Source organism: Echiichthys vipera (genome assembly GCF_963691815.1).
Source record: "Echiichthys vipera genome assembly, chromosome: 7".
Lineage (NCBI taxonomy): Eukaryota > Metazoa > Chordata > Actinopteri > Perciformes > Trachinidae > Echiichthys > Echiichthys vipera.
Genome location: NC_139832.1, coordinates 5103396 through 5118047, shown reverse-complemented (window position 1 = coordinate 5118047; position 14652 = coordinate 5103396). Strand labels below are relative to the sequence as shown.

Here is a 14652-nt window from a genome sequence, read left to right as displayed (position 1 = left end):
AGATAGCTAGAGTTTGTACTGTACATAACAGTTAGGATTTTAGCTAGCTTTGCATTTGCGTTGATAGGCAAGGCATCTTTATTTATTTATTATTTTTATTTTTATTTATTCATTTATTTCAGACTTGTAATCCAAAGATGAAAAAAAAAACAAATTGAAACTTAAAAAGATGTAGAAAGAAAAAAAAGAAAGAAAAATTAACAATTTACACATACAGTCTGAAAAGGGGATGGAAAAAAGCAACACTTATACATTTCAAACCCCTCACCCAGCACCACCCCACCCAAAATAACATAATATAACAATACAATATATTGTAGTGACACAAACAGACATACATGACAAACAAAACAGACATATAAACAGACAGACAGACAGACAGACAGACAGGCCGAAACTTTTTCTGCTTCTACACCCCCCTCTTCCCTTCAGAACATATAGGCAACAGAGCAATGCCAGACAGGCCCTCAGACTGAGAGACAGGCAGGCATCTATACAGACAGGTGAACAGACAGATAGCGCATTTCAACTCAATGTGCTTTACATAAAGACAAAACATTTTTTAAAAACAAAAAACGCAGTTAAAAGCAGTAGAAAATATGAATAAAAAATAAATAAATAAAATAGATCAAGGTTAAAGTTATTAAAAAGGGCTCATCTAAAACACATGTGTCAAAGTGATCCAGTAAAGAGTCGCTGTGGCTGCAGGTTTTCATTCCAACCAAGCAAAAACACACCTGACTCGACTTACTCTATCACCTGAACTGTCTTCACACGGTTGATTTGTTGGACCAGGTGTGTTTTTGATTGGTTGGAATGAAAACCTGCAGCCACACGGCCCTTTACTGGATCACTTTGACACCCCTGATCTAAAAGCACATGAGAAGAGAAATGTTTTTAACCCGGACGTAAAAGCGCTCACAGTTGGGGCTGATTTCAGATCTGCCGGTCGTTTGTTCCAGTTGTGTGCAGCATGACCGCTAAATGCTGCTTCACCATGTCGAGTTTGAACTCAGTGCTCCACTCTCTGACCCGAGTCTGTATCTCTCAGATAGCTGAATATCTCTCTTGTGTGTGTGTGTGTTTCCAGTAAGTGATGAACACCTGGTCGAGTTCGTGGAGAACCAGGATCACGTTGTGGTTCTGGCGGCCCTGCAGAGGTTCCCGGACAGCCCCGAGCTGCTCCTGCAGGCCATGAAGGTGTTGCTCCCATTGGCTCGTCCCGGTAAGACCCGGATCCTACCATACATTGATCTCAGATTAATTGATCAGTTGATCTAGGTGTGGTGTGAACATCTGCCCGGTGAGGGTGAACGGATAGATTCAGTGTAGTTGTTTTTATGTGGAGACGTTCAGGAATGTGTGCTCTAGTGCACGATGTGTTACACCACTTATTAATCATGAAGCACATCAAACATCATCCCTTTTCCTTCTTTATTATACATGGGCTATTTCTAACCTCCCATGCTTTTTAAACAGGCTTGCTGTTAATTAGATAGTATCTGAAATGCCACTTAACAACAGTTTTACAGCTGTTTATGGGACAGGAGGACTGTGTTTGTTGAAAACACAGCAAGTATACAATGCAGTTGAAACATCATGGAAATCCCCCCACGGGCGAGAAACACAGAAGTCCATTTAGTGAAACTCTGAATTCTATCCGGACAAATCATCATTTAACAGATGATTGGTTCGGTGGTTTACAAGTATATTTTTAGTTTTTTGGGTCAGCAAATGCAATTATCAGAGTGTAATTGCGAATCCTTGATTATGATATTTTTAGAAGAATAAAAGCGTTTTGTCCCACGGCGCAAACTAGTTTTCATTTGAAGTGGTAAAAGTTAAAAGGCTCGGACATATGCTGAAGATTTACTGTAGATTTCTTCCCACTGAACTTTCTCCTGTTCTGTTAAACTTAATTAATAATTAATATTTGAGCATTTGAGATCGATCAAATAACGGCATTTTAGCCCATATCAAACTCATAAAGATAGCTAACCCTAACCCTTTCATTTGGTTATTAAAGATCAACATGTGTACTTTTTTAACCCTTTATTTAAAATGAAAAACAAACCCAAAGCTAAAACATTAACTAAAGACATTAAAAGAGGTCTGTGAATATTCTCATTCGTCCAGGTCGTCGTTCTCCCCAAAGCAATTTCAGTCAAAAGCAACTGGACTTGGTTGTTTGTCTAGGAAGACGTTTCACCTCTCATCCAAGAGGCTTCATCAGTTCATGTACGCATCTGACCAGGCTGGGACTGGACCAGGACCAGGACCAGGACCAGGCTGGGACTGGACCAGGACCAGGACCAGGCTGGGACTGGACCAGGACCAGGACCAGGCTGTGACTGGTCCAACTCCAACGACTGTCGTTCAGACTCAATAGAGCACTAACAAAGTCGAAACCAACTTCCCACCAACGACTGTCACTCTAACGACGGCCGTCACTTGGAGCACAAAGGGTTCCAGTGACATCATCGGCCTTGTGAGAGGTTAAGGGCGCACTCACACTGTCCTTCCACACCGCGCCCCATGCTTTAGGGTACTTGTCCCCCCTCCCTCTCCCCCCGCGCCCCAGGCCCGTTTGTACTCACACTGCCTGGACCTCACGCAAATGCTTCTTGCCGTCCATACGTCATCACGCCGTAACACGTCACACGCATTGATCGCGTGTGTGTGTGGCTTTGTTTCCAAATCTTTCCGTAGACCTCAGAGTTTTTGTGCGTCTTGTCGACTGTTTTTGAATATTTTCATTCGACCAAATCTGCAGTAAACACTCCACCTCCGCATCACACAAACATGAACCTTTCACCGCCATTGTTGTTGTTAAATGTCCGTGCATGGTCCCTCCTTCTATTTTCTATGTCAGAACAGGCGCACATACCGCTACCGCCGTAGGGCTCGTGCTCGTACACGTTCACACGCTCGTGCTCGTACATGTGCAAACGGGCTCTACAAAAGCCCACCTCTCCACGGCCCGCTGTCCGCAGTTATGCGCGGAGCGGGTGCACTCACACTGCTCAAAGGCACTAGGCGGGACGGAAGGACAGTGTGAGTGCGCCCTAAATACCTGAAAAGTGGAGCCGGGCGTGACAACGTTTCAGTCGTGAACATTTTTTCCCCTTTAATCATTTTTTTTTCCCACAGATGTACGATTTATCACGGTCAAGGGGGGATTCCAGAAAGGGACCACTCTGTCATTTGTCAGGGACTTTTTCTGAACCTCTGGCTGTTTTTCATTATTCATTTCCTGTTTTTCTTTTCTTTTCTTGTCCATTGTGAAGTTTTAGGAATCTAAAATAGTGACACACCTGTATATTGTGACACAGACACACACGTTTTTAGTTGCACGTTCTAACATGAAGGTTATAATCAGAAATACAGCAACGATCTTTTCTCTTGCAGGCAGTAACGTGGAGATGTTGATGTCGGGAGGCGCACGGTGCTACAGCATGATCATTGCCGCCATGGACGCCTTCCCCGAGGTGGAGGAGTTGCAGGAGACGGCCTGCTGCCTGTTCAGGAGGTTTACATCAGGTCAGACCCAGGGGTTGATTGTTTATGTTGTTGTTATTGCAGCATTTAGGCAGCAAACCGCTTTGTTGTTGTTTGGAACGAGCAGTCGCGTGTCATATGTCACCCCATGCTCCCCGGTCAACTGCCAGTAGCTCTTCACAGGACGCCGATTGGCCGGTTCCAAACGCAGTCACGCAAACGCATTTCTTGGAGCTTGAAAAGATGGATTTATTGTGTTTTATTGTTGTTTTACTCCAAGTTGTGTAAGAGCTTCTTATTTCAAAATGTCAGAAATTAACTGGTACATACACAGTTATTATCTATACATACAATGGATACAATTGTGCCTCAGGATCCCCCAGTTAGAGCTGGTTAATGTGGCCCGGGAAAGGGAAGTTTGGGGTCCCCTGCTAGAGCTGCTGCCCCCTATCCGACCCCGGATAAGAGGTTGAAGATGAGATGAGATGAGATTTCTGTAGCTTACCTAACTTGAACCAAAGATTTGTGTCAACATTTTGTTTTCTAAGTGGATTTGTCCGAGGGCCTTCCTGTTATGGTTATGGCTTGTTAAAGGCCCCCCTTGGCTGTCAATGAGTTCTTGTCATCATCATCATCATCGGCATGTCTGAGATCACAAGATATGGTCATGTCGTCTGTTCCAAGTGCACAGACTGAACTGGGAAAGAAAGCTGCTGCTGTGCTCTGCTCCCCCTCACTTCGAATAACCATGACTTCAAGCATAATGTATATATATACGTCATAGTTTCAGGGCTCTGCATCCTGGTTTACTGGGACACCTGAATGCAACACAACCATCATTAATCCCCAAGCCCAACTTGAAACAAAGGTCTGCCTGACATTAAAGCTCTTATAAGTACTATAGTGAATGAATTGGTTGGTACTTGTCCTTGTGTGCGTAGGTTTTCTATTATTTCGACCCTTTTAATGTGTTTCTTCTTTGTTTTCTTATGGTTATTTTCGTTTTCTGTAACTTTTTATGCTGCGTTCTTGGTCAGGTTTCCCTTGTAAAAGAGATCTCAACAGGTTTTATCTGGTTAAATGAAAAGAAATAAGTGAAAAAACGTGTCGCAGTAAACATTAGTAAGCTCTCAGATGCTCTTTCAGTGAATAACTTTGGAGTATCTCTTCACCTTGTTGACAGTCGGTGATAACACTGTTTGAGAAATCAATGAATCCTCACTATCAGTATGGCGGTGTTTGGATTTTACTACCCTGATAAACGAATGTGTTTGCTCATTGACAGACTTAAGATTGCAGGGGTCAGTAGAGGCATCAGTTTAATCCGGTGTGTTTTGTGTCTTTTCACAGAGAGTTACTACAACATCCTGGTGCTAAACGGCGTCCAGAGGGTCGCAGTGAGAGCCTGTCAGGCTTTCCCCAACAACGCCACTCTGCAAGCTGCCGCTCTCTCCTGCCTGGCCGACCTCAGTGAGCACGCACACGCACACATGCTATATTAAACTCGTTTATTTATATCCACACAGATGGATTAAAGACAGAGACAACAGAACAATGCCTCGACACAAACACTGCCGTACACCAGAAGAATATAAATCGTAGTAGGGTACAAGAACAGCCTGTTCTCTATATGTTGTGACCACAGTGTCCTGATTGATTTCCTCAAGTCGCCGGCCGTGTAACCAGCTCTGAACAACCATTTCCAGTGTTCTCGCTGCATTCTGTCTTTTGCAAGAATACGATTTTGTTCAATCCAAAGATTTGATAAAATATGAAAACAACAAAAAGTCAAAGCGATGCATTCTTTGTGTTTTTTACTTAAAGTGAAATTCCGGCGTGAAATCTTCCCATGGTCTTTTTCGGCAAAAACATCCACTCATCAAATAATCCATTGAGACAATTATTTTCGTGTATCAACTATTAACGGAGAAATCTGGTAGAGTCGCTAACAGCCGAATGTGGCTAACAGTGATTAGCTCGGGGCAGCATGGTGAATGCATTAAAGCGTTTTTAACCACTTATACTGCTCAAAATAACACCAAACCTCTGCAGTAGCCTGATAAGAGTCACTACACAGAATACATCACAATACAAAGCATCACTGGGCTCCTTCCTTTTGCATTTGGTAATTGACTTGAATGGCAGGTCAATCTTTTGGTGAATGGACTTGTACTTCTATAGCGCCTTTCTAGTCTTCTGACTACTCAAGGCACTTTCACACTATCTGTCACATTCACCCATTCACACTGATGGCAGTGGACATCTACATACCATCTAATCCAACCATTCACACCATATTAAATGGGGTTCAGTGTTTTGCCCAAGGACACTTCGACATGTGGACTGGGGGAGCTGGGGATCGACCCGCCGATCTCTCAAATGGAGGACAACCCACTCCCCCACTGATCCACAGCTGCCACTCTATTAATAAACTCTTGGTACACTAACTACGTTGTTGTTGCTTTGTCTTATGTGGAGTGACTCATCTCATGCTACTGCGGCGGTTTGGTGTTATTTTGAGCAGAATTAGTGGTTAAAAAAGCTGTTTTAATGCCTTCACCGCACTGCCCCGAGCTAATCAGTGTTAGCTACACTACATTACAATAACTGCTGTGAGCGACTGTCCGGGATCTCCCTGTTAATAGTTGTTACACTAAAAAAATAGATGGCTTATTTGATGAGTGTATTAACCCAGACTGTAGTTATACCTTGTCCGTAGTTTTGGGCTGTCTGTGGATGTTATCTATAAACAAGTGAGACTCGATACAGTGGAGTGGTTGTGTAGAAGACTGTTTAATCCTTTTTAGTGGCGTTCCCGTCAGCACCATCAGACCGTAGTAAAGCCAGGAAGCTCATCGACTCATTATAAAAACAAGTAGTCTGTAGCGTATTGTGTCTAACCCCAAACTCTTGTATTCTGAAGATTGACCCTAATCAAACTAAACAAACCAGTCTTTCATTTTCTAACCAAAGCTTTATTAGCTATGATGCGATTGTGACTAATTGGAAAATGTCAAAAGTCAGCTCTTGATAAAAATCTTCGATCTCGTACAGTGATTACTGTCTCCGTCTGTTAGCTGCGACCATCGTGAAGAACAAAGCGGTGGCCGAGCAGGGTCTGGAGGAAGGGGAGGAGGAGGAGAACAGGGGCAGGGAGGAGGTGGAGGACATGGGCCTGGGCTGGATGGAGGTCTGCTGTACGGCGCTGGATCTCCACGCTGCAGAGCCAGATGTTCAGGTCAGTCCCAAGTTCTTCTGGCCCTCGAGCTACTGACAATATTAAAGATTAACATCTTTTAAAAAATGTAAGTCTTTAACTTCCACTGCCTCAGGAAGCTGCAAGCTGGGCCATTCACAATCTGTTACTGCACGGAGCTGGAGGGAACCATTCAGAAGAGGAGCGCAATGAGAGGTAGACACGTCTACCAAGGATGTTTCAAACCGAAAAGTAGATATATAATAACGTCTGATGAGAGAATGCCATGTTATTTGCTGTTTGTTGTTTTCAGGACTCCTGTTCACAGACAGTTAATGGCAGCCATGCTGGTCCACTCCTCCTCTCCCAGTGTGTTTCAAGCTGCTACCAGCGCCATCGCCACACTCCTCACACACAACGGTGAGTCTCTGTTTGCTAACAAGGTCACCATTTCAACTTAAAAGGTGACAGATGTTGTTTTCAAAGAGTGACTGCACATTTAACATCTAAATTTCAGCAATTGTTTAGTTGGCTCGTACAGTGAACGTCCGCTCTGTTTGCAGGTAAAATGCGTTCTCTGCTGCTGTCCAGCGGCCTCCACGTCAACCTAGTGGAGATGATGAAGAGACATTCAACCTCAGCAGAAGTTTCCATCAGTGCCTGTAAACTGCTCAACCTGCTCTTCCAGGGAAGGTGAGCACAAACACATAGTTTATATTCTATGATGTCCTTGTTTCATAAAATCACATAAATATAACGAACAAAAAGTCAGAATTAGATTAAGTAGACGTTCATATAGTATCTTGTCTTTTAATTGAGTGCCTCCTGTCTCTGTGTGTCTTTAGGACAGCCAGTCTAGATGAGTTGAACATGGCCTTGAGTCAGATCCTCTGCACCATGAAGGTCCACAACTTCCAGCCAGAGGTTCAGATGGAGGCTCTGCAGGCCAGTCTGGTCTTCCTCTGCCCAGGTAGTCTGACTCACCAGACTGTTGGGATAAAGCCCGCCATTGGCCGCTTATTTCAGCCCGCATTCTCCTCCCTTTCCACTATCTCCGTTATCTGTTTTTCATGTACACTGCTGCATGTGGGGCTTATTGCCGGCCAAGATGATTTTGAAGACCCAGGACCAGGTGGAGAGATTAGATCTCCACACTGGTCTGGGAACGCCTCGGGATCCCCCAGTTAGAGCTGGTTAATGTGGCCCGGGAAAGGAAAGTTTGGGGTCCCCTGCTAAAGCTGCTGCCCCTGAGACCCGACCCCAGATAAGCAGTTGAAGATGAGATGAGTTGAGATGAGATGCATGCAATACTTTATTGTCAGAGCAAGTCTATTGTTAGAGCAATTCGTTTTACATCGCAGCAGCTCCATTTACAGCATCAGAGGAAAAGACAAAAGAGACGAGACAAGGCAAGCATTAAGACATCGAGACAGGACCCAAACATAACATTATAATATCACAAGACAACATTTAAGGCCCATGAGCTTGCAATTGATCCGGGATTACGCACTGTATTTAGTTTGTGGATTGACTGGTGCACTAAAAGAGTGTTTCAGTCTGACCTTATTACATTATGGAACCTTATACCTCTGGTTTGATGATAACAAATTGTACTCACTGTTCATAAGGTTGGGGTCTATAGAAATGTTGTTGGCCATCCTTAGTATGCTATTTGGTAGGAGTGCAGACAGACTTTAATTCATATTTTTATTTCGAACATAAAACAAAATGCGAAAACAGCAGCATGCAGCTATTTTCATTAAAACGTCTCTGACAAACTTGCTGTCCACCGCAGGTCCAAACATCAGACAGACAAAATTAGTGACTAGCAAGAAAGTGAAAAACCTGGAAAAGAAACTGATATTTTTATCTGGATTTTGGTGGAGACCATAGACTGTATAAAAAATGGAGGTAACCTCCACGTCAAGGCCCGTTCTCTCAACTTGATCCAATCGTCCTCGCCTACGGGAGCCGCCATCTTGTCAAACTTTGACTCCGCCTCATTTCATCTTACCAAAAAAGGGCATGTATGTGACGTTAGGGGGAGGGAGATATGTCCATCTGACGTTTACCTCTGAGGAGAAGCTAGGGCCAGCGGCTAGCTGTCACTCAAGAGGCCACACCCCTAATTATTAAATAAAAACTAGCCTGGTACAAAAAAAATCACCCCCCTCAGTGTTGTCATGGAGATATGACCTAAACATACAGACTAGAGTGTTTTTTTGAACCAGGCAATAAATAGATTTAATTATGCTGTGAAAGCTGCCTGTTTAACATGGGGGTCAATGAGAAACTGCTCTATTATGAAACCTACACTCAGAGAACTGCAGTTTTTGGCACTTTCTGATTGGATCAACCAGGAAATGGCTGTGGTTGGGGCTCGGTGGAGACCAAAACAGAACCAAAAGGAAAGTAAATATTGGACTTGGAATCAACAGGTGGAAAGAAGGAAAAGTCCAAATGAATGCTAATGCTACAATTACTGTATATGTTAGATTATGTGTCTTTGTAACTTGTTTAATAGTGTATTACATAGGTGTCAAAGTCAAGGCCCGGGGGCCAGATCCGGCCCGCGAATGAATGATCTCGGCCCCCGGGTTGATATGTGATTAGTATTAGAACCGGCCCACACCCCACAGCCGCCTGCTGGTGTTTTTCACGCACCAAAACTACATTACCCACAATGCAACGGTAGCCCGCAAACTCACTGCAGCGCCGCAAGTGGGCCGCCTCGGCTTCATTATTCATCAGCATTCAGGGCAGATGTCAACTTTCAGCCCCACCCAATAATGGCTAAACTAAAGGTGGACGATGAGAACAGGGTGTTTGAAGCTCGGTGGGAGGCAGAGCACATGTTCACAAAGCTGTGCGTCTTTATCTTGATATTAAGGAACATATTTTATTTTCTTTCTTGCTGTTTGCCTGTTGAAAATGTTTCCTTGAAATAACTAAAGTCATAAGAAAATCTTGCTTTATTCATTTAATGTACAGGATACAGATGTGTTTTCTCTTTGAAGGAAGTTTGTTTTTGTCTGTGAGACTGTTTTTCAAATTATTGACAGAGCCATACAAAAATATTGGATTATTCATTTAATCATTAACTAAAATACGTACATTGTGTTTGTTCTTGGTTCAATAGGTTATATGCAATCATTTTAATATGTTTTAATTAACATTGAACCAGTCCGGCCCTCGGCTTGTTGGCCCTCTGATGTGTTTGACTTTGACATCCCTGGTGTATTTCAAACCCACTGGCCAAATCATAGTTTGGTGCAGCTGTATTAACAGGCACTAAATTGCAAATCAGGCAGTCAGATATGCATGTCCTGGGATCAGATTGTTCCAGCTAATGGACCAAAATGGTACAAAGCTGTGTCAGTGGAGCAGCTTGTTTTGTTTGTTTTTAAATGAACTTCTAGCGCATACTCTTCTGCTGCCCACAGTCCTGCATTTATACACTCCTAATCGGATTAGTGATTGATAACAGAGCACTTTTGTTTCCCTCTTTGTCTTCGCTTGTTCCCTCGGGGAATCCCCAGACAGAAGTTTAAGGGAGCATGGAGTCTCCGTCGCAGATCCCGACATGGCCGACGTGTCGCTGAGGGTCCTTAAAAACCAGTGCGTGGTGGAAGGAGCTCACACCCTCTACCTGGAGGTTCTCAACAGGGTACGAACACACTGGCGACCCCAACATATCTCTCTGATATGCATATATATACATTTTCTTAGTCTTTCCACGCCTTTTCTGTCCTTGCATGCTTATTTTTTTAAATCTGACTTGATGTAATGAATAAAATGGTACAGAAATTGTTCAGTTGTGCACATAAAGAGAAGTTCTGTACAGAAACACAGACGGCACATATAGTTCTCAATCATTAAATAAACTAAACAACAGTTCACCCATTCATTGTAGGCATTTTACAGTAGGTTTGTCCCCCGACCAGAACATTGGGAGGGTGTAATTACATTTCCAAAAAGAATTTCCCAGCTTGAGCATGTCTTGTTGTTCCCATGTGGTTGTTTGGTAGCCCTGTGAGCAGGGTGGTAAACACTGGGACAAACAGCTTCTGAATAAAAGGGTTGTGGGGAAGTCAAAACAAACTGATATGTACTTTTAACTGCCTTTTTTGTACACCAGGTACATCTCTTTTACATACTTATTCTTTATTTCTTTCTCTTTTCTTTATGTCACAAGTAACAACAGGAACAATACAGTAAATTATAGACCGCAAGTCGTTATGTAGCGTTGCATAGTTTGCGTTTTGTTCCTGTATAAAGACAATTTATCTGGTGTATGTGGTTTACAGTATATGATTGGTTGACAAAGTAACAATATGACACAGGCTGAATCTTAAACTTGAGGTTGTTTTTCCAAAGCTGCTTCGTTGCTTAAAGGTATAATTTTAAGTATTAGCTAGGGGTGCAACGGTTAAAAAAAACTTCACAGTTTGGATCATTTCTCGGATCAGAGTCACGGATCGGATCATTTTATCGGATCAGCAAAAGAACAAACAAAAGAAGACAAGACGGCTAAACACAAGTTTGTCTTTTGTTTATTATTAATAAGCCTGTGAATATTCTCAACGACTGCCACTCTAACAACGGTCGTTGGCACTTGGAGCACAAAGGGTTTCAGTGTCATCATCGGCCTTATGAGAGGTTAAATACCTGGATCTCACACCAGTTAGTTGGTCCAGTCCAGTCGACTGCTTGTGTCAGTACCTGCGCATGAGGGGGGCGTGTCTGGAGCACCGGACTTCTCATCTCCCAGTCTGCTGTGATGAAGTGAGCGGTTATCGTCACACAGCTCTGCGTTCCCCTGGACGCGTGGCCCTGTTTGATGTGTTTCCACTGTCACATGGCTTTCTTGTGCCACAGTGCCTACACACCGTCACGGTTTTACCCACTAACCTCTTTCCTTCATCATTATACTTGACAGGGAAGCCAAAATGCTCCCGTACAGGGGATACAAATGGCGCAGGGTATTCAAGCTCCTCCGCTCGCCATGACTACGCTGCTCTTAACAAGTGTGTGGACTGATCATGCGCACAACTTTTTTCATTAATCAATCCAGGGATCACATACGTGCCAAACCGAAGATATTGATCCGAACGTATCACGGATCCATGATGATCCGTTGCACCACTAGTATTAGCCGAAAAGAACTCTCAGTAATCACTTATGACCCACTAGAAGTGTGTGGTGGTGTCTGTCCCCTGCCCCATGTCGAGGTTTTGTCTTTTCTTATTATTTTGAGGTGGACAGGGACGTTTCTGGGTGTCTGCGATCCCACATTGGGGTTTTGATGCACAGCCAATAACAGCATGTAGGATGGCCAAACCTCTCATTCCCAGCCCAGGCTTTGTCTTGCCCCTCCCCCCCTGTGTCACATACCGACCAACACACACACAAACAGAGACGGAGTTATTTGTACTTTGAACATAACCACCATTAAACAACCAGAAAATACAGTTTTATTCCACTGCTCGTCACTGAACGGTGTATGTGTCTGTGTGCAGTTCATCAGCAGCTCGAGCATACAGAAGTGCGGTCTGAAGGTGCTGTCTGCTCTGGCCGACTGCTCCGGTGCAGTGGACCTGCTCTGCCAGCAGGGGGCGATAGATACAGTCCTGCACACACTACAGATGTTCCCACAGGAGCGAGGTACACTAAACAAATGTCATTAATAGTCCATAGCGTGAATGAATCCATATTAGATTTGTGTCTGTTTGAATGTTGAATTTGAGAGGAAAAGTCAGTTAAATGTCAACAGGATTAACAAAAGGACATAGTCTGAGGAAAGATGACTAATACAAACTGACACTACAGTAATATGTCCGTCATTATCCCCTTGATGTTGTGTCCATAAAAGCAGGTTAGGAGGAACTTTAGTTGTAGTGAATGTAGAGAATGATAATGATATATATTGAGATCCGGGAAGAGCTCAAGAAGTTAAATCTGTGTTTCTAAAAATGTCAGAGATGCACTGATCTGATACCTGGATCGGATATCGGCCCCAATAGTGACTAATTAGCTCCAGTACTGTCTTTCTTATTAATATCATACACAGCAGTACAGTTACAGCGATTTAGTCACTTCAATTCTGCGTTTGCAACACCGGTTAGGGTTTTTTATTACTGTTTAAAAATATGTTTGCAGTGCACTTTACATGGAAGGGTAATTTATTTATTTTTGCTGCTAATGGACACTTTGTTATTTGTTAATAAGTTATATTAAGTACAATTATATATGTGTGATAAAGGCTAAATGCTTATGTCAAGCCTGATGCCTTCACTCACATGGCAAAGTGTACGGTTCATTCATTCAACAGTAGGATCGTATCGGGTATCGGCCGAGGTCAGCCCAGGTCTCAGATTGGATTGTTAAAAACTGGATTGGTGCATCTTTCTAAAAGCTTGAATGTACAGTTGTTGGATAATGGAATTAGAAACATCCCCAAATCTATTCTACATTTAAAGTATTTCCATATTAAAGGCTACTTCACTCTTTCGCTAACTTCCTTCCCAACGTCTTCCAGAGATACACTACTGGGGTCTCACCCTGCTCAACTACCTCGTGTCCAAGAAGAAGCTGTCCAGGATGATTGTACCTGTTCTGGCCTCCGTTGTTGTCGCCTCGCTCATCCAGTACAGAGAAGACTCCGAGATGCTTCTGAAGGTGACCGACACATTCATTCATCTTCAACCGCTTGTCCCTGTCGGGGTTGCGGGCGTGAGGCGGGGTAGACCCTAGACAGAACGCCAGTCTATCACAGGGCACATAGAGACAGTCTTTTGGATTGTGGGAGGAAACCGGAGAACCCGGAGAAAACCCAGGCAGACACGGGGAGAACATGCAAACGTCACACAGAAGGGCCCAAGCTGGGGTGCGAACCGGGAACATTCTCGCTGTGAGGTGACAGTGCTAACCACTACTCCACCGTGGATTTCAAAGGGGAAAAAATGCACTGATAACGGATATATGGCAGCCAATATAGTGATTTTGTTTCTGATAATGGGACCTTTTCTAAGTGAATTGTGCATCGATATGACTCTGTAGAGGTAATCAGTAAGCTGCTTTCTTCTCAACCTCATAGATGAGTCTCTGCTCATTCATGTTGACTGTTGACTGGAGGGTGTGGAGGTGTGTGTGTGTGTGGTTGGCATTCAGCTGCAGGAGGGAGATGTGTGGGGATGGCTCAACAGAGCATTGCCAGGTGCAATAAGTGCACAAAAACTCACAAAAATAAGGCTAGGCCGAGCTTTATTGAGCCTTTTACCTGAAACAATCTGATGCTCGCTCATTAGCATTGGGTGAAGTTAGGAAGAGGTGTTAGAATAGAGGCTGCCGTTCTGTAGGCCGCACAGATTGTAATCTGTGGGCTATATACTGTGAGTAAAATGGGCTTGACTTTTCTCGACCGTTTCTGTTTATACTGCTGTGCCTGTAAAGTCATGCTCTGTGGGTGGGTGTGTGTTCTGCAGTCTTTTCAGGTGGCTTTGAGGATGCTGGACGCCTGTTCAGGAGCAGCTGCTGAACTGCAGAGAGAAGACTTTGACAGGCAGATCTTCCAACACCTCAGAGAAGAGACTCTTGACCAGAACAACAATGCTGTGAGTTAGACGGTTACACGCAAAAAAAAACACAATTTCCTTCCTTCTCCCACTGTTTGTCTCTCTTCTCATCACAGACTGTAGCCAGAGATCCACTGCACCCTTATAAAGTGATCAAGTTTGAAAAAAAGCCCTTAATAACCTTTGATGAATATTTGTCTATAATTAATTTTACTGCATGGAAATGAAAAGTACAACTGTATCAGCAGGCAGCCATGTTGACACAGGCTGTACTGTACACACACAGGAACATACACTACAAAAGGGCTGTGCAGGAAATTCCAGACATGCTTGAATAATGTTCAGATTAAGCGGGTAGACCACTTGTCTCGTGAAAAAAAATGC

General features: G+C 43.6%; 1 protein-coding gene across 2 annotated transcripts in view; it reads left to right on the top strand.

The window, feature by feature from the left end:
- lrrk2 (leucine-rich repeat kinase 2) overlaps nucleotides 1-14652 on the top strand; it is a 42373-nt gene that overhangs the window by 6071 nt on the left and 21650 nt on the right. For both annotated transcript variants that reach the window (XR_014593261.1, XM_083916193.1), the window contains exons 6-17: nucleotides 1091-1225; nucleotides 3409-3540; nucleotides 4849-4968; nucleotides 6576-6736; nucleotides 6831-6910; nucleotides 7008-7114; nucleotides 7258-7387; nucleotides 7540-7664; nucleotides 10234-10361; nucleotides 12214-12358; nucleotides 13233-13372; nucleotides 14179-14307. Coding sequence is in view for 1 of the 2 variants with exons in the window: in XM_083916193.1 (XP_083772319.1) it covers nucleotides 1091-1225; nucleotides 3409-3540; nucleotides 4849-4968; nucleotides 6576-6736; nucleotides 6831-6910; nucleotides 7008-7114; nucleotides 7258-7387; nucleotides 7540-7664; nucleotides 10234-10361; nucleotides 12214-12358; nucleotides 13233-13372; nucleotides 14179-14307 (1532 nt within the window). In the remaining variant the exon portion in view is untranslated. The remainder of the gene's footprint in view (nucleotides 1-1090; nucleotides 1226-3408; nucleotides 3541-4848; nucleotides 4969-6575; nucleotides 6737-6830; nucleotides 6911-7007; nucleotides 7115-7257; nucleotides 7388-7539; nucleotides 7665-10233; nucleotides 10362-12213; nucleotides 12359-13232; nucleotides 13373-14178; nucleotides 14308-14652) is intronic.